Source organism: Nomia melanderi, chromosome 7 (genome assembly GCF_051020985.1).
Source record: "Nomia melanderi isolate GNS246 chromosome 7, iyNomMela1, whole genome shotgun sequence".
NCBI classification, from domain to species: domain Eukaryota; kingdom Metazoa; phylum Arthropoda; class Insecta; order Hymenoptera; family Halictidae; genus Nomia; species Nomia melanderi.
Window position 1 is genome coordinate 17,618,267 of NC_135005.1, and position 18,573 is coordinate 17,636,839.

Consider the following 18,573-nt stretch of genomic DNA (forward strand, 5'->3'; position numbering starts at 1 on the left):
AAAACACGCTTAATGCGCTTTCGCGGCCGCATTAAAATACATTTATTAGCCGTTTCAGAGGCGTGGATTAATCGCGGCCATTAAGACTGTTTAAATTCGCTCCGAGAACGAAACGCTTGACCGTTGAGCCTCGCGAGCGGGCCGGGCTCAATCATTACTCGTCGTTACATTAGAATATCGTCGATGAAAGGGGTTTAATTATAAAGGCACCCGGCCGCTTCCTGCTATTCGGACACGCATCTATGCGAACGGAACGGTTCGTGCGTCACGCACACCATTCCGTTCGTATTTCGCGCGTACATTTTCGCATTACCAGGAACAAATTATATTCTCTTCGTTCGCGAAACATTGTCGCAAAGAACTGCACCGGATCCGGCGCGGAAAGATTGACTAGCCCCGACATGGTATTATAAATATTATGCAAATCACGGCGTATTCCCAGCACCGGCAGACGTGCCATGATCAAATCAAACATTTATCCGCTCCTCGTGATTGGAAACTAATTGACTGTTTCTCGGAGATTGCATCATTAGTCGTGCCAGTTAACATCACGCGACAGCGGAACTCAATTATATTCGTGTAACAGGATGTCTTTTGCATTCGTAAACGAGGCTGTCGAAGGTAGAGTCTGATGGGTGTGTATCCAGGTAATTATGCATCTCTCGTGCATCCCTCGTTATGGAGTTTAATGAATGAATAAAATAGAGATTATATAAATTAAGGTTATCCACGGCAGCACAGGGAGTTTTTGTTTGTTTCGTCGAGTACCTCGGGATGACTAAAAAGATTATTCGAACACCGTTTAATTCCATCGACGGATTCGCCGGCCGGACGTGCGCATCGATGGAATGTAACGCGTCGGAGGGCTAAAAGGTTTTGCGAATCGTCTGTTTGCACGAGCGATTCGAATGTCAGGCTCGGCCGTCGCTCGTTCGACACGAGCTGCATTCGCAGAAGCGAAAAATCGGTTTTCTCGCGTCCCCGGTGATTCCCGATCGCCTCGCGACCCTGCCGGGACACGACGGGACACGACGGGACGCACTCGGCTCGTACACCGCGCCACGTCCGCGGCTGCAGTTATAATGAAATATAATTGAGTCGTATTATGTGTTATGCATGAGGGGCAACGATTGCACTCGTTACTAATGATGTTAACAATTCCGTTTTTGCGGAATCGATGTGATTACAGCTCGTTAGTACATTGTTAAGAACGAAATTACAGGCTGCTTACGTGTATGCATTTTCACGCATACGTAATTTTTATTTGCATTTTTAACCGCCAATTAGACGTCGTTCACTTGTTACGAAAGCTTTTCCTTCCGGTGCTACGGCCATATCGGATTCCTTGTTTACCGTTCAAATACGAACGAACGGCCGATTTGCATTTCGTTACGTTTATTTACAGAGTAGCACAATGTGTATAATTTCGTAGCATGTTTTTCAGAAACGCGATTTGAATTTCGTTACGCACGCGTGTGCGTGCAGACCAGCACAGAGGTCGTTTTTATCGACGGTGTCCCGGCTCGGCCGCTGGAGGCGCTGCCGCGGCGCTCAGTAGTGACAAGATGGCGACGCCCAGCGAGCTGTCTCTCGAGGAGATTCGCAAATATTTATTGGAAAACGGTGGCACAGCACGGAACCACGACGTCGTGAAGTATTTCAAGAAATTCCTAACGGACCCCGAAACCCGAGGTACGTCGAAACGCCACCGTGGAATTCGATCGGCTAACTGTCTCGACTCGTCGAGGTGTGACCTCGATGTTTCACCGTGCGCTGTGTGTAAACACGGCACACGGTCGCCGATATAACTTGTCACACCCGGCGAGCCACGTAACCACGCTCAATTTACCAATTCACGTTACAGTCGAGGCACGGAATCGGTTCAAGGAATACGTGAACACCCTGGCCACTATAAAGAACGAAGAGGTGCGTCATCCCGCTAGCCAGATTTTCCTTCCGCCTTGACAGCAGCGACTTGTTGCGCGCGGCGCGACGTTGCCGGTTTTACCAGTCACTCGCGCGGGCTCGTAGAAAAACTCGTTATCTCAAGTAACTTTTCCGCCTCTTTCCCAATCGATTAATCGTTTCCGATAACAATTCGCAACGTTCGCTAACCTTGTCTATTTTCCACGGACTATTCTCTTCTCCAAGATTTATCGATATCACCGTTCGTAGCGGCCATATTTGAATTTCAAATTTCGATAGATCGAACGCGGTCATGCGCAATAGACCAATTAGAGCTCAAGCATAGTTTAACAATTTTTTAAGGTTACCTAGCCTTTGCGCGATTACATATCGCATGCTTGTACGACCGAATCTCCCGGAAATGGAACGAAATACAAAGTAACGAGGTAGAGAATCATTTAATGCGTCTACTCACGTGAAGTGGGGCGATCTTGAAAACCGGTCGCGTCGTTCCGCCCGTTCGAACGTGCAACCTTCTGAGAGCAATTGTTCCGTGCAGGGGGAGAAGTATTTGGTTCTGAAGAAGAAGTACCGGCAAACTGCTCTGGAGTTCCCGTCCCCGGAGCAAATTGGATCGCCTCTCACCTCTCCTGACATTGTCACCCCGGTCTCTCCTCTTCGAGTTCCTCCGCCGTACAGGCCACCACCCCCCGCGCCACTCAGCCCATCCGCGACTAACTCGGACGCGGTCCGCGAGGAATCGTGTTCAAATTTCGGTCACGAGGGGGCCGCGATCGACGCGCGGAAAAATGGCGTTCACGGTGCGGAGGCTGGATTTTCAACTGCATCGCCGCCGGTGCCACCCCGACGTAAAAGTCAAGATAAAATCAAGATGGACAATAAGGAGAACGTTGACAGGAACAGGGGAGGATCCGAAGCAGTGATCAAGGTGAGTTCTCCCTTGCATGTAAACGGTTACGGAAACGTGAAATCTCTTCTGCACGCTCCTAGGGAAATCAAGAGTGTAGATAGCGTTTTTCAAAATGGCACCAACGGTTATGATCTCTTCGAGTATCAAGTACTAAATTTTTATTCATACATTTAGCGGATTACTTTGGAAATTTACGTTGAACATTATAAACGTGTTATTCGTTCGACAAGTTTATTATACGCGTGATATCGAATGTCACGCTGTTATGACTACATCCGTTTCATCGAAACCCTTGAATCTTCAAGTGGATCTTAAAGTGTGGGTTAACCCGTACTTTAAAGTAACGAATGTTTCCAGCGATAACGGATCCAAGCGTTCCGGAGAGTTGAAGGCCTTGTAGATTGGTCCGATTAAAATAGTGCCCCACGCGGAAAATGATAAATCGATCGGAGTGTTTATTGATAACGGAATCGAGCGCTCGATGAGATTTCACGTTCCCATTTTCTTTTCTGTATGCACGGTGTATTTCTAGAGTTCTGTCTGTAAATCCTCGGGTTGTGGTTGTACACGGAAATAAAATGTGCGAATGATAAAGTGGCGAAACGTGTATACGCGCTTTATCGCACAGTCGCTTGCGACCAGATAATTTGGGCATTATTAGGCGATACTGTTGCCTGCGCGGGGTTTGGTTATGTAGAAAGGTGATCATGGTTACAGTAAATGTCACTTAAGCGGCTGTAATGGCGGACGCGGTATACGAAACCGATGTGCCTCACCCTGTATGCTATTGTCCCGCTAAGAACGTTGTGTTCTCCTGTGTAGCGATGTGGCTGTTACGTAACTTCCCCTCTTTTTTTTTCTTTCTCTCTCTCTCTGTAAAAGCAGTTGTTACTTAGATGCACTTAGTTAGCGGGGATCGGTTGTGCGAATGTCTTCCTTTTAGTAAGTCATTTTAATAAGATCCTGACGAACTCGTTTGAGGAACACCTGTCCCTTCAGAATAATTGGCTACTTAATGTACCTCGTACTGGGCGATTCAGAATAACAGTCACACACTGGCTCTTCTGGCATCCACTACTTCGAACTGCTTTCTTTAACAAAATTTCGAGTTCTAGCCCTTGACGGCGAAATCAAAGAGATTTATAATCGTCGATTTCTCTGAATTGCTCTGAGCATCGAGAACAGTCTTCCGGCTAAAGAATCGAACGATGGATTTCCTCTCGAACGTTTCATCAGAATCTGCAGTTTCACTTATACCTTACCAAGGGGACGAATCACCGCTACTGACCGTTTTCTCAGCATGTTCACGTACCGATTTGCCACGTGTGTTGTGGAGCTATGATTAGAAAACGTAGATACCGCGCACTGTTAGTTTACCCTATCTCGCACCATCCAAATCTTTCATAAATGGTCCTTGTTAGCCCCATTAGTCGGTGTGTTGTTTGTTGGTCTTTCGTCCGTAGTCAGTAGTTAGTGTCGCGTGTGCACCATTGTCCCCTGAAATTTCGGCAATTCGAGATGTTAAACGTGCAGGAAGATGAGGCAGTTACCGGGATACCGAGCTCGGCCGAGCAATTAAGCTTCCGCGAGCGGATGCAACGTTTCAACCGGATGGCTAGCGAAACTGATCTCCATGGCAGACCTAACGGCGCTATCACGCCCACTAAAAAGCGATCAGACAAGGTAACCGATAACTCTTTCTCTCTAATCATATTTTTCCGCTTTGTCGCTGTAACCGCGCGAGCTTTCACCCAGGACGCCGGTTTCTCACGTGTCCGCACGGGAGCCAGGATAATTATTTTCTTGGCCCGGTCGTCCGCGGGGATTATGCCTGCTAACCTATTCAGATTCATTGACTAACAAATTGTGTAGCCATTCTTTCGCGGCGCATTCCGCGGCGAGGCGCGCCTGCCGTGGCCGCCTAATCGCGATCGGTAATCGGTCGTTCGCTCGAAATAACGGACTCGGATGATTGCGAAACGCTCGACCCGCTCCGGGGAAAGCGCGACCGTTCCTCCTTAGGGAAGAGATCGCGAGAACAACAGCGGAAAAACGCGCGGCGATCGGTGGTATGGTACATCGATTGTTAATCGTTCGAGTGCCAGTCGACGCGATCGTAGAGTCGAGTCAAGTTTCTCTACGTATTTCACTCATTTAATTACTTGCTTGGAAACAGGAAAACGGCACGATGCACCACTTAGCATTTTCCCATGTAAAATCAGACAAGCGTAATTAGTTTCCGAGGTGAAACGAAGGAACCTCTCGAGCGGATTTTTGCGAAGACTCGTGGCACTGGAACGATTAACTTCACTTAATAAACCACCTCGCTCCGTGTTCCCTCTTAACACGTTTAACAACGGGCATTACCCGACTGACCGTCCTTAACGATCGTTATAAACGTACCGACGTGTAACGTCGCGTCTAACTCACCGAGGTACGCGGCATACCGACCCGTATAAAATATCGACAAATTACACCGCTCTTACAGAAAGCTTATACTATCTGCCGGTGATCTTCACGCACATGTAATTCATGTGAGAACACGCGTAAAGAAGCTCCCTATCTGGAAATAAGTATCTCTTATTTCCTCGAGATAGGCATCGCCGGCTAATAACGCCGAGCCGCTTTTTTTAAACGTTTCGAATCATAACCACCGTCCGCGCAACGCGTCAGCCCCCGAGACGCCGTGAGTTATCCGCCTTGAATAAGGGAAAGAAGCAGCGCGGGGTGAAGGGGGGGGTAGAGAGAGGTTCGAGTGAACCGCTGTGCGGACAGCGGCTCGATATATCGAATAATCCACGAGGATATACATCCTTCGGGGTGGAAGGGACTCGGTGCGTACAGGTCCGACTGCTCATCTTGCATACCGAATAGACTACTAAGAATCCTTTTCTCGTATCCTTTACACGCGCGTCTCTCCCGCCTCTCCTTTTCTCTCCTCTCGGTTTCTCGTTCTCCCTCTCCCTCGCTCTTCCTCCTTCTTCCTCCCGTCCTCGCTGTCGTTGTTCGTGCGCCGTTTATCGCGGCGAGCAATATTCATCGCATTTGAATATCCTGCGGGCGGTATCTCGCGTACCGATCAGGATGTTGCGCCGATGTTGCCGTAAATCATAATTAGCCGCGCCTGAAAATTAAAAGTGGAGGAGGCGGAGGGTGGTGAACGGGCGAAGAGGAAGAGAGAGGGGGATAGGATCCTTTCCGCCGCTAAAGCCAGCGCGCGGGCACCGCTCGTCCTTTACCCGGTCGATCCTCCATCATAATTTCGATATGTTTATCGTGCCGAACGATTAAAAGGACCGGCCACGTGTAACCCTGCGCGGGAATCGGAAGGAGCGCCCCTCTCTTGCTGAGGTTCGGTTCTCTTTGGTGTGCTTTACCGGCGAATTCTACGACTTTTGCGTGTACCGTGGAATCATTATGTTCCTTTCTGATTTAATATTAACCTCTTGGCTACGGCGAAACTAGCCGCGAAGCTGTACCTCCGTTTGGCAAGGTTTCACGCGGTTTGCGTATCGTAAACGTAACATCACTGCGATTTCAGACTGATCGAATTTTCCACTGTGCGGTTAGGTTAGGTTATAATGTGCGCAACTATTGTCTCGCTATAATGTCATACAGTTCAAAACGATAATACACACGACAGTCGCTATAATGGCGTGTAGTAATTAAAAGGTTACTGTATTATTCATATTTCATAGCCTTTGCACAATCACATCGTAGTTCCTTCTCGATAATCAAAGTTCAACGTCTTTAACACAGAGAATAGTGAACATCGAATCGATTAGCTTCTAATAAACTGTTAACTCCGGCGATTAACCTATTTACTCCACGGACCACACTTAGTGGAAGAGGCTCCGAGAATATTGAACGTGTAGAAAATACAAAACTCACCGGAAACACGAAACAGCTTTCGTCACGTTCGTCCGCGTAGCCCGCCGCAAAGGATCTCGCGGGTGGCGCGTGGTTCGACGACAATTATTTATTATTCCCGTGCCGGTGTCTATTTTTGGCGGCGGTCCCCCTTTCATGTCGAAATTCGAGGGCCGGCTGGTTAATTTTGATTAGCCGTGGACGGGGTTCCGCGGCCGCGCGGCCGGAGAATCTTCTCGCCTCCGGACATCCTGTAATCTCCGGGGAGCCGTGAGGTGGGGCCGCCGGCTCGGCGTAGCTTTCTTTACCGGCAATTATCATGCACCGTGGCCACGGGAATCCGCCCCTCGCATCCGAAATGACCCCGTCGTCTAGCGCGGTGTCGCGTGCCGCGTCGTTTGCCGGCCGGTCGCCGCATCAACACGTTTCACGTAATTTTTCCGGCGTGCTTTCGTCGAACGGCTCGTTACGGGTCATTGAATGCACGCCGGTTACGTGCCGATCGACGCCCGCGTCACCGTGACGATTGCAATTAGGAGGGGCGACCTGGGAATCTCGACTCGAGGATTACCCACGGTTTCACAAGTATTTTTCATCGAATCGAATGAATTTATCACTTCACACTGGGTCACTAAAATAGTTCCATTCGGCGGGATCGAAGTGACGAGTAATAATTTAACGGAATATAAATAAAAAAGAAAAAATAGAAAAACCGATCGTGGAAACCACAATAGCGTAAATAATTCGCGAGATTCCTTTTTAAGATAACCCTCTCAGACCGCCGCGGCCCCGCGTTAACGAAAGGAAATATTAAAACGATGCCAGGAAGTTAATGCGGTTATTCGTAGTCATCGCGCTTCGGCGGTACGGACCTCGCTCGTTTTTATGTAAATCCGCCGGAGATGTGGGTGGCAAAGAATACTATTAGGAGCTGTATTTTCGTGAGAAATTTTCGTAATCGTACGCGCATTCCCCGTTTCCACGGAGACAGTCTCCCACATACCAATATCTCCCGAAAAAGTTTCAAGGACCGCTCGCTCGCTCGCGCTGTCTCGAGCCGGAGGAGGGCGGGCGCGTAGAAATGATCGGTTCCCCGGTACACGATCGGCGTTGTTAATCGGCCAGGAGTTTCATCGTCGCCGGCGACGTCCTCGGGAAACTTCGGCGCCGATTTTTCGGCGTAACCGGTCTTCCTCGCGCGGCACTAACGCGCGGAACGCCGTGGGGCGTCTCTTCCTCGCGATACGCCTAACAAGAAACCCGCTTTTACTTCGACACCTCGAGGACGCGTTCTAATTAGGATCACGCGTGTTCGCCTCTCCTGCCGCCGAGTCTCGCCGGCGGTTCGTCCTCTCCGCGCGGAGGCGGAAAGAGAGAGAGGGCGGCAGGAGATACTCATCGTAAAGGCACCTAACACGGCCATGCCGAACTTGGAATTTCTCTCGTATAGTTCCGCATACATTAGGGACCCCCGGTGAAACTTGCAGGGTAGTTTGCCTCCTGGCGAAAGGAGCGAGGTCGTCGACGGCTCCGAGTCTCGGCGCGCGGTGCGCTGAAGGACGAGCGCCAGGAGGGTGGGCCGAGGGTGTAAACCGCACAAAGTAATCTTACAGAATGTATATGCAAAGAGGTTCACCGGCGGAACGACGGGGAACGGGGCGGGCCGGGGCGGGGGGCACAGCTTGCATGATCCCATCCGCGACAACACCGACAAGACACCCCCAGAGGCAAACTTACCTCATAGTTCGAAGACTCTTCGACCTTTGCCGGCGCCGTTGTCTTGGCTACGGTTTTTGCGCTGCTCGTTAAACCCGGTTTTTATTGGTCCTAGTGTAATCCATGAATACGCGCGTACTTTGCGTGTCGGTGTTGAATAGGAAATGAAATGTTCGGATTGATCCTGGGGAGACTCGACGTACTATGCGTCGCATCGCTAAATGTTGAATAGTGTTATAATTGAAGGGTGTCGACGGTTTTATACCAGCGAGTAATTAGCGGCTACGAAGTTTGTCGAGAACGTTTAACACGCCCAGTGTAATGTCAAGCGTTCATTAAACGACGCGTTAAGGCGCTCAAATTGAATTCCCGTGCCGCCGCTCTTCGGACGATGATTTGTCGGCGAACGAGATCCGGCGTGACAGTTCGTTCTATGATAACCAAACGCCGGACGAAGTTTAATAACCGGTCCCGGTAATTATAGGTCTGTACCGCTCGGCGGGCCAATAATTTATTGCCGTTATATTAACAGGAACGCCGGGACCGTTGATCGCGATGATGCGCGACCTAATTCCTTCGGCGTTGCGATCGGGACGAATTCACGCGCGGGTATCGGGCGTACACGATGCATCAATATAAACAGGCTTGTCTACAGGAGTAGTTAGCACCTACTGTTCCCGTGTAGCACTGCTAGATACGCCTAACAGGTCCGTCGACATTTATTCCGGCCTATTACGAGTTAATCTTGGACGCATACACACCGCGCATTATCATTTAAATTGGTGCCCGTTATACACACGCATTAAATTTGTTTGCTTAACAGTCGTGTCGGCCCGCCCTCGCTTCCGCGGGAATTCTTTATGTCTTCATATGGAAGCGGCCGCGCGCTGATGGGAGAAGCGACAGGGAAAACGAGATACAATGCAACCATTGTTCCCTTAAAACACTTTCTTCTGGTTAAGAATCGTTTTTATTGTCCCCTTTTATGCTAGGCCTTTCTGTTCAAAATATTTCATACGTTTAGCTGTCTCGCGCGAAACGGGGATGCTTCGAGTGGGAAGTGTTGCATCTCAACACGTTAATTTATGCGTTCGGGTAATCAAACGTCAAGATTGACTCGAACAACGAGTCTATCGAAAGAATAGATTAAGAAGGAGCTAATTCTTTCGAAGAAAATTGACAAATATGGAGGAACTCTAGAGGTCTCTATCTCATTTCGGCAAAACTCCGCGGCTCGGAGTCCTTTGGAGGACTCATCAAAGAGTCTCTTAGAATTGAGAGCTTCCAAGACACTTACGGAACTTATCCCAGGAGATCTGGTGGTCGTCGATAGTTTGTAAGGATAAATGAAACAAGGACTAGCGAAACTTCCACTGAGACCTAGATTTTTCGAATTTCTATATTTACAGCGTCTCTCGTAGAAACATTACTATTCCACTAAGTTGGAACAGACCCACTGCGGCGTGCAACGTTATCAGATAGCCCGATTGTCAGAATTAATGAACCCCGAGGATCCACCGCGGAGCAAATCTATTTTTTCCCAGTCGAGAGCCAGCCTGAATAAATCAGATTGCTTGGCTTCTTCGTTTCTTATGTGCTATTCACCGAGGGCTACCTTCGTCCGCGGGAGTCCATCTCCCGTAGTGACAGAGAGTACGTCGAAAACTGATTGTGTCTGTCATGATAGCGAACGAGGTTCCACCCTTCCGGGTCACATCGTTCTCGGTGGTCCGATCGTGGGACAGAAATTCCCGCCGGTTTGCCGGCGATTCACGTGACCGGCGTCCATGAATAAGTCGAACGAGCGTTGGCGTAGCAAGACGACCCGCGCGCGGCTATCTGTAAAAATCGGTTCAACTTTTCCGAATAGCCGCACGTCCGACGTCGTAATAATCGCACGCGTAGGATCGCGTTTCTTCCCCGTTTCGCAATTCCTCCGCGCCTTTTTCGTCCCGGGGACACATTGTAAATTCGTTAGAAAGTTTCGAGTCACCTTACCTCTCGGCCAGGAGTGGCCGAACAAATGGTTGTCAGTAGATCGAAGGGAGGCGTAGTTCTTACACGACATTAGCCGCAGATAAAGCCAGATACTGTCTCCAATCCTGAAACGCGCGGCGGGAGCGTAGGTATCTTCTTACTGATCGACCGGATGAAACCGGGGAATGACCGATCGACCGATGGCATTCCTTTCTGCTTGGAAGGCAGAACATGGATGAAGACGCGTAATTTGTTATCGGCACTGTAAAATGCATTCCACCCGTCCTCTCTCCGCGAGTAGAAAGAAACGAGGGACAGGGTGAAAGGCGGGGCGAGGCGGGGAGGGGGGCATAGATCGTCGCGGAAGATCGTCGCGAATACCGAAACAGCCTGAATATTTTTTCCGTGCTCGTACACCTACGAATATTCATATTACTTTTATCTAGCCCATCGATCATTCGTGTAATATCAGCCGCTATTAGCTAGACGTTGATACGTACTTTTCAAATTGAATACATGAAAATTAATAAGCATCCGGTTCCGTTCCCGCACGTCCTGTTTACTATAAATTAACCGCGAACATCGTATAATTATTTCGCATCGCGATTTTCCTGCCCCTTCGGAGCCGCTTGCTCGATCATGGACGGCTGCGGGACCACCTAGGAATCATTACGCCGTCTCCCGTGTTTATGTCCCGCTCGGCTGGCATTACCTTATCTACCGATGATTACGAAGTCCACGGTGAAACCATCTTCGCGCGCGCGCGCGGAAGAAGGGTATCCGTTCGAGGCAAATAACGTCTCTTTCATCGTTCCCGCGGGGAAACCGATACGCCACAGTCCTCCGGCGTGTTCCTTCGATCGCTCTACCGATTCCGCGAGCTCCGACATTCCGGGGTTCTTCGTTGCGAACCGATACAACAACGATATCGTCTCGATGCGAATCTGTCTCTCCCTCTCTCTCTCTCTCCCTCTCTCTGGCCGTCGCGAGGATAATCTTCCGTTAAACGGTCGTGCGTCGGTGTCCGTAAGGGTCTAAGCCCGTACTTTATGCTAGACGGTGGTACCGGTAAGCCAGGAGTGTTCCTTATCAGGGATCTGAGTCGCGCAGTGAGCGGCTATTTGTATTCATAAGTCCGCGGGAGGCCGGCGCTCGCTCCCTGGGCCCCGAAGTCCTGGCCCGTCCTAGCTTCCTCAAGGTCCGCGCCGTGTTCCCCAGGGATACTGCCCGGGGACCGTCCTCGGTCTTGCTCGAAGGGAACGCTCAGGGGAGCGGGGAGGGCCACGTCATTCAACCGAGGCGCCCTTCTTCGCGGACATCTTGGAACGGTGATTCTCCGGTGCGTGGATGCCGGGGTCCTACGCTCGCCGCCGCGCTATGTATGCCGCGTGTCGGAGAATGTGACCAGTCATCGAGTTATTTAATTTTTCGAGGCACCCCCGTCGCGCATGTTTGCTCAGCCCCGCTGTGAGCACAAATTACCTCGCGACCGAATCACCTCCAGCGAAATATTCGGTCCTCGTCCTCGTCCACGTCCTCGGTCTACTCCTCCCCACGTGGCCGCTGCCAATGGCGAACTGCCATTCATGTCGATCACACTTTGACGCTGGTACTACTTCATCCCGGAGCGGTTCGTCTATCGTCTGGAAATCGGGGGAGTATCTCGGTCTTCCGTTCTCGGAGGACAATGCTTCGAGTTTCTACGGAGGGGATAATCGTCTAGTTGGTCGCTGTTGATGCCAAGTTACATTTCGCTGGTGTAGCCTATATTTCGATAGATCTTCGACGGTACGATGATCCAGGTTGGATTTATCAAAGACCATTTAAAAGGCTTACTGTTAACTCACTGAAAGAGCTCCATTTTATTTTCATTATGTCCTACAAAGCGAAGATTTCTATGAAACATCCGAAGCACGGTTTCCAAATAATTCCGTCAAATTAGCTGGCCAGCGCTGCCGGTTCGACGAGCCGGTGTAATAACGATGGAAATAGTTTGTCAGACTATTGGTCCACTGTTTTCTTAATTAGCCACGGGCGTCCTGTGCACACAAGGCTCCCGGGGTTCATTCCCCGCAATCGTGGGGGTGTTGCAGCACCACCTGACCCCCTTACGTCCGGAGGACACGAGACCAAAACGGACATGGCCCCGCGTCCCCCGGCGTGGTCTAGGCGCGTATATATACGGTCAGCCCACCTCGCTATCTATATGCTAATCCATTGAGATGGTACCCGCAGATTACACCTCGGAATTAGCCCAGAGACTGGGGTATCAGGGCCGCACAGACAGCCCGGCCTGCGCCTATACGTACCTTTATCCCACCTTATACACGTAACCTGTCCCGTCGAACGCCTGCTCTCGCCCTGCACTTACAAGCCCGCGTGTATAGACTTACGCGCGCACACGTACACAGGTGCACACTGTACCTGGTGGAACCGCGTTTGGCGTAGGACCACGCTGACTCGGCAATTCCAGTTCGTTAGCCCGTGTTAATAACGTTAAAGAGGATGCGATAAACTCGTTAGGGGACGAAACCGCGCGGGGGAGACGCTTAAGCCTGATCCCCACGTGCCGGCCACCATTTTTTCCTCGGCTTAGTCTGTGCGTTCGTGAATGGCCGTGATCGATCGCGTGGGGTCATAGATTTTTCGATTTTTCCGTGGGATTCTCTTCTGTGAACGTTTTCATGGCGAATATAATCGCCATCGAGAGCTAAGTAATAAATTTTAAATTACTCAATTACTATGACGATTGAAAAGAATCACGAATGGAAACGCGAAGGATGGTTGAACATCGCGAGACGTTTATTTAGCTATTATCGCGTCGATTGCCGTTCAGGAAGGTCCTCGAAACAGTGACATAGCTGGCGGGCAATCGACCGACGACAGTCGTACGATGCCCGTGCGCTCGAGCACCATGGTAAATTTATTAGTCGACGGGAATATGATCGCGCGACGCGTATTGCGGGGCCGAGGTACACCGAGGAACACGATAGGTACGTACGAATATAATCCTGTCAACGGAGGTTGGCCGGGGGTTGGGTGAATCGAGCAGCGTCGATGCTGCATGTTCTCCATCCGAACCAAATTCGACGTGCCGTCCGCGAAAATACGAGCTGCCGGTTATGAATTACTCACGCCGACCACCACCGGGGCTCAGCTAATAATCGTCTCTATGCGGAATTTCTCTGGCGTTGTGTAATCGTTCGATGCTCGACTTGTCGAACGCGAACCGCCTGCTGCCCGTTTCGTATTCCGATATGAAAAACTGCTCCCGCTCGAATCGATGTCCTCCAGTCGGGTTGTAAACTTTAGCTGTGGAACTGTTGTTTCTCGTATTCGGTAATCTAGACGGAAATAGACTAGAGTAGATTAGAAAGTTCTTCGGTAGCTAAAAGAAAATCAAATTAATTTCTTCTCCATTCAGGTAACATAGTTTTACCCGTTGCACTCGAGTCGCGCTTGGTTTGCTGCCAAAAATCAAAAGTCTGATGTTCAACACCTTATGTCCTTATGTAATTATTAATAAATAATTAATAATTCTTTCTGCTTGTCTTTGCTACAAAGGAATAACTCTACAGAAAACCAGTCAAGATTTTCGTGACGTGTTAATATTGAGCATTGTGTTGACTCTTTAAGTCAGTTCGAATGTACATCGTGCATGTCTCGTCAGGAAACGATGAGCATTCCTAGCGAAGAGTTTTCGAGCGCATGGGGTTAAAAGCAGCGCAGAGTGTTATTTCCATTAAATTACAATATTCGCTAGTTTCCCGACGAAGTTTTTCCATCTCCGATGGTTTTGGGGCGAAGCCAAAGGGGTGTCTCTGCGAACAAGCCGCGCAGGGTGTCCGGAACCCACGGGCAGAGTCGGCAGGCCGCGGCTCTCCCATTCCGCGTGTCCGGTTCCGAACAGAGAGCGGTCCGCACGGGTCCGGCCGCGATTTCGTCGGGCTCCGGGCTAAACCTTGGATTATGATCCCCGACGATAGCGGCCGATGGAAATGGCGTTAGGTAGGTGGGCGCGGAGCTAGGTAGGCATTATGGTGGTCGTTGGGAGGCGTCGCCGAACCGAACGCTGAATCACCCAGCGAGAGTTTTCCTGTCAGCGGCAGTGCGGCCGCCGCCATCCGACGAAGCCCCGTGGAATTGCCTCGCACGGCCACGAAATGAATGCGCGAACGCCCATTAGGGGAATAAATCAGGGCCAACGTTATCCGCAGCGTCGCATAATCGATCTCGCGCGCGCGAACGGCCGCCGCTAATCCGGGCCTAATCGTTCGTTCGCCGCTCGGCCGAGGAAAAGTTCCTCCTAACGATGCTCGTTAGACCAACGGCATGGGAACTTTGACGCGCAGTCCGTTCCTCCGATCTAATCTACGATCCCGAGCGATCTTGAGGCTGTGGGAGCTGGCTAGCGCTTCCGACGATCCTAGATCTCTATCGGTAGTATTGGTATCCTGCGTCTTCCAGGCGCTTCGAAGTGCAATCTGGTAATCTAGTAAGAATCTAGCAATATTTTCAATCATTTGTTACTCGCTCGACTCGACTCGAAGCGTGGCGCGAGCAATTCAATCGCTCGATGACCCCGATAACCTGTTAAAAAGAAGTACATCAATTCGAACGAGCGACGTCGATCAGAATCACCGCGCGTAAAGCTCAGGGAAAAAGGGACCGAACGTTCTTATTAAATTAAGTGGCGTCATAAATTCCCTGGGCCAGATGGCACGGAATACAGCCGGGCTAATCCACGGTCTCCGATAATACCCTAAACTGTCGGTAATCTTTTAAGTGGTTTCCGCAAACAGCCGGTATATTAATAGTCGACTGCGGCCAGACATTAACGGGCGCATTAAATAGATATCCAGCTTTAATTCGTGAAATCGATCCTCCTTTCCGGCCCCCCCTCTCCTCCATCGTTCGCCGGGATGGCTTTACGTCGGCCGCGCGCGGCAGGGATAAATTCGAGGGTGCGGCGAGTCGCGAAAATGTTTGGTTAGCATTCGGCTTATTGGCCGGCGAATGTTCCTGCTCTGTTAGGCATGTATGGATGGCCCCCAGGTTATAATAAAGCTAATTCTGCGGTGCTCTTGAGGCAGCTCGTGCCGCAACATGTTTCGCCTCTCGTCCCGCCCCGTCCCTCCGCCGTCGTTCCCTCTGTCGACTCTTCCTTTCGCCGTTTCACCGATATCCAACCCTCTCCCGACTCTTCGCCTCCCGACTGCGCGCTCCGTCCTCCCCTGCCTCCGTTCTCCCGCGCTGGAACAACCGAATATATTTATACACCCCCACCGGAGGGTAGCACACGTCCGTTTATTAAAACGTTTCCATCCCGAACAACGCTCGCGTTTCGTCCATTGTGCCGGGAAAAGAGGCAGCACGTGCGCGCTTCTCGAGGACCCCGCGTGTTGCCCGAAAGCGCGGATCAACGGCGGCTTGATCTAATTAGATGAGAAAAGAACCGACAACGTTCCCGCTCGCGAATAACAACGGGATCCCCGCTAAAGGTTTCTCGCGGTTCGTTTGAGCTCGAGCACCGTTCCGCGATTCTTCTCTCTTTTTCTGTTTGTTCGAGGGTAAGATAATAGAGGGGTGGAAGTTTGACGGCAGGAATCACCCGGGAACTTTTCGGAGACGGTGTCGCGGAGAAAGTTTTAAGTGCGTGTCCGGATTCTTCGAAGTTTGCGACCTCTTGCTCGCACGGGCTGCTCCCGTAGTCGACCGGTTTTCTGCATACTTGTTCGGCCTCGCGCTCGTGCATTAGCGGATTGAAAATCGCTGGGTAGGAATGGGGAGGGATATCAAACGATTCTGAACTCGGGCTGACCCTGAGCGTAACGGTTGTACGTGTAACGACGACGAGCAAAAAGAAATTAGTCCGGAGATAATATCTGAGGGGCGTGCACGCGCAGCGTGAAGTCCCGATGCTCGGCGAAATTCATGGAACGACCTGTACAGCTCTGACAGGCGCCGTGTTACGATCGATTAAACGAACAGTTCGGCCCGGGGAGGGTTTAACGACGCCGTTGCATTAATTAATTCCCGGTGATCTCAATTAAAATATTAATTACGACGAAACAATGACCCGCTGACGGGATCAGGCGCTGAGGATCCGAGGCGCGTCTTCTCTGTTTCCTCTTCCCTCCGAGCCCGATCGAATCGGAGGAGCCGTCGTTGCGATGCTATTACGATTACCCTCCTCCTGGAAGCTTATCTGATAACCGCACCATTATGGTCCCCACCGGCCTCAGCGTTTCTGACTGCGCGCGTCCGTCCGATCGTTCACGGGCTCGTTGCGCCGTCCGAAACAGGATCGGACCATTTGCATATTTCTCGGCCGAGCCACGGGGAAACAAGTGTCGCCCGTCTTGAAGTCGTTTAAACATCAACGGGGCCCGCCGGTGACACGAGAATTTTAATGTTTCGCTCTCGAGACGGTTAACGAATGTTACTCTTATCGGGATTTGTGGACACCGTGTTTACGACTCCGCGGGACACTTCTTTTTGCGCGTGGGATCGATCGAGGCGATCGTGGAAACGTTAACTGACCGATAGAGAAATTCATTTCTCGTGAATCGCTGGCCCGTTCGTTGCCAATCACGAATATACTCGTGCTTACGGAAGTGTACAGGATTTCCAATACGAGAATCATGAATCGAACATGCAAATGGAACCGCATATTTTATGCTACCACGCGAACGCGTTCGGATAAGATTTGTCATTGTTACGAAATAATAAAGTATTATCGTACAGAAATTTCTCGTGGCAGTAAACGTGCTAGAAAAGAACGATTCAGTTGATTCCAATGTCGACTGTACGGTTTGTCTTAGCCATTGTACCTACAGCTTCGATCGCAGTAGGCAAAATTAATCCTCAATACAGCGGTCATCGGTCCCCATTTTCCAGTCACTGGTCGCGCAAAAAGGTGGCCGAACATCCGTCTTCGTCCCGGTCGGGCAAAATAGAGCAAAGCCGAGCGATTCTGTTTGCGGTCCGTTCGCGGCGGTTATTGTTCAGCCGGTCGGGCAATAACAACCGCTTATTGAAAGTACGATTGTCGAATCACTGATGGCGGATAACGCGCCGTAGACGCACGTAATAAAGACTATCCTCGTGTCCGTGTGTATCGACGCGTCCGAGCGAGGAGCACGGACGTCTCTCGCTGCGAGAGAGTGGCCGTAGCACACGAAAGCTGGGAACGTACCTCGCTGCACCACCTGACGCGACGGGGGGTCAGCGGTTCTCATACCGAGCGCAGCTCGTCGAACGATGGGGATGGAAAATAGGGTAGACCGTGGCGAGTCGGATCGTTTCCCGTGTGACTGTATTAAGACGAAAATACGCGAAGCTTAATAATTCAGAATGAGAAAGGATTCTTAAATCTTCTTCTTGCAAATGAAAAAACTAAAACTCTGTAGAATGCAGCGTAACGAATGTGAATCGAATTTGATTTTAATCCGACTCGTTTCGATCTACGCTATATATGGAAACAGTCTCGAGAGATTCGCGACCATGTGGACGATTTTTGAAATTGATAATCAAGCTCGAGTCTAAGTCGCCGGGATCGCCCTGGCCGGAGTCATGATTTCACTTAAGGACACGCGAGGTGGTGTCGATCGATAGAGATATATCGGGGCCAGCTAATGATGACTCGGCCGAATTCGATGCGAGCGACCTGCCCCCTGCGCCTCGTTCCGAGTAATTTACGAGGAGTCACGATTGATTCGGGTACGAGTGTCGATGTGAGCACCTCGAACGGACGATGCAGCCGTGACGAGTGAAAATACAAACAGTTTAACAGGGATGAGTAGTCGTTTAACGTTCTTGGGATCAGCCGCTCCTCACCACCCCCACCCTCTCTGCGTCTCTGTCTCTTTCTCCTCTTTCCTTTTTCCTTCTTCTCCTCGTCTTCCTACTGCATCGCGCGAAATGAGCTACGGTCTGCGAGCAGTGCTGCCGGAAACGGAGCGAACGGCGCCCTGTATCGAGAGTTACGAGCGTTGGTTTCGTTGGTCAAATTGTTCCGTACAGCGAGGAATTGATTTCGATGCTGAGCGCTATGTTCTTTTCGAAACTTCGAAGAAATCACGGCTGCAGTTAGATTTCGCAATAAACGTACCAAAATCATCATCTGGCAAAGAAATTTCACTCGCTTCCGCTAGCATTGTAATTCCTCATCA

At 50.5% G+C, this 18,573-nt stretch overlaps 2 protein-coding genes across 4 annotated transcripts in view; both read left to right on the plus strand.

Annotated features, from left to right (window-relative positions):
* LOC143174175 (uncharacterized) overlaps window positions 1–18,573 on the plus strand; it is a 273,986-nt gene that overhangs the window by 124,007 nt on the left and 131,406 nt on the right. The gene's annotated exons all lie outside the window — the stretch shown is intronic.
* LOC116424988 (sosondowah) overlaps window positions 1,530–18,573 on the plus strand; it is an 86,890-nt gene continuing 69,846 nt past the window's right edge. Inside the window, exons 1-4 of one of the 2 annotated variants that reach the window (XM_076369596.1) lie at window positions 1,530–1,692; window positions 1,865–1,926; window positions 2,465–2,854; window positions 4,370–4,519. In XM_076369596.1, the coding sequence (XP_076225711.1) occupies window positions 1,566–1,692; window positions 1,865–1,926; window positions 2,465–2,854; window positions 4,370–4,519 (729 nt within the window). In that variant the 5' untranslated portion in view covers window positions 1,530–1,565. The remainder of the gene's footprint in view (window positions 1,693–1,864; window positions 1,927–2,464; window positions 2,855–4,369; window positions 4,520–18,573) is intronic. The other variant, XM_076369597.1, reaches the window with a different exon arrangement.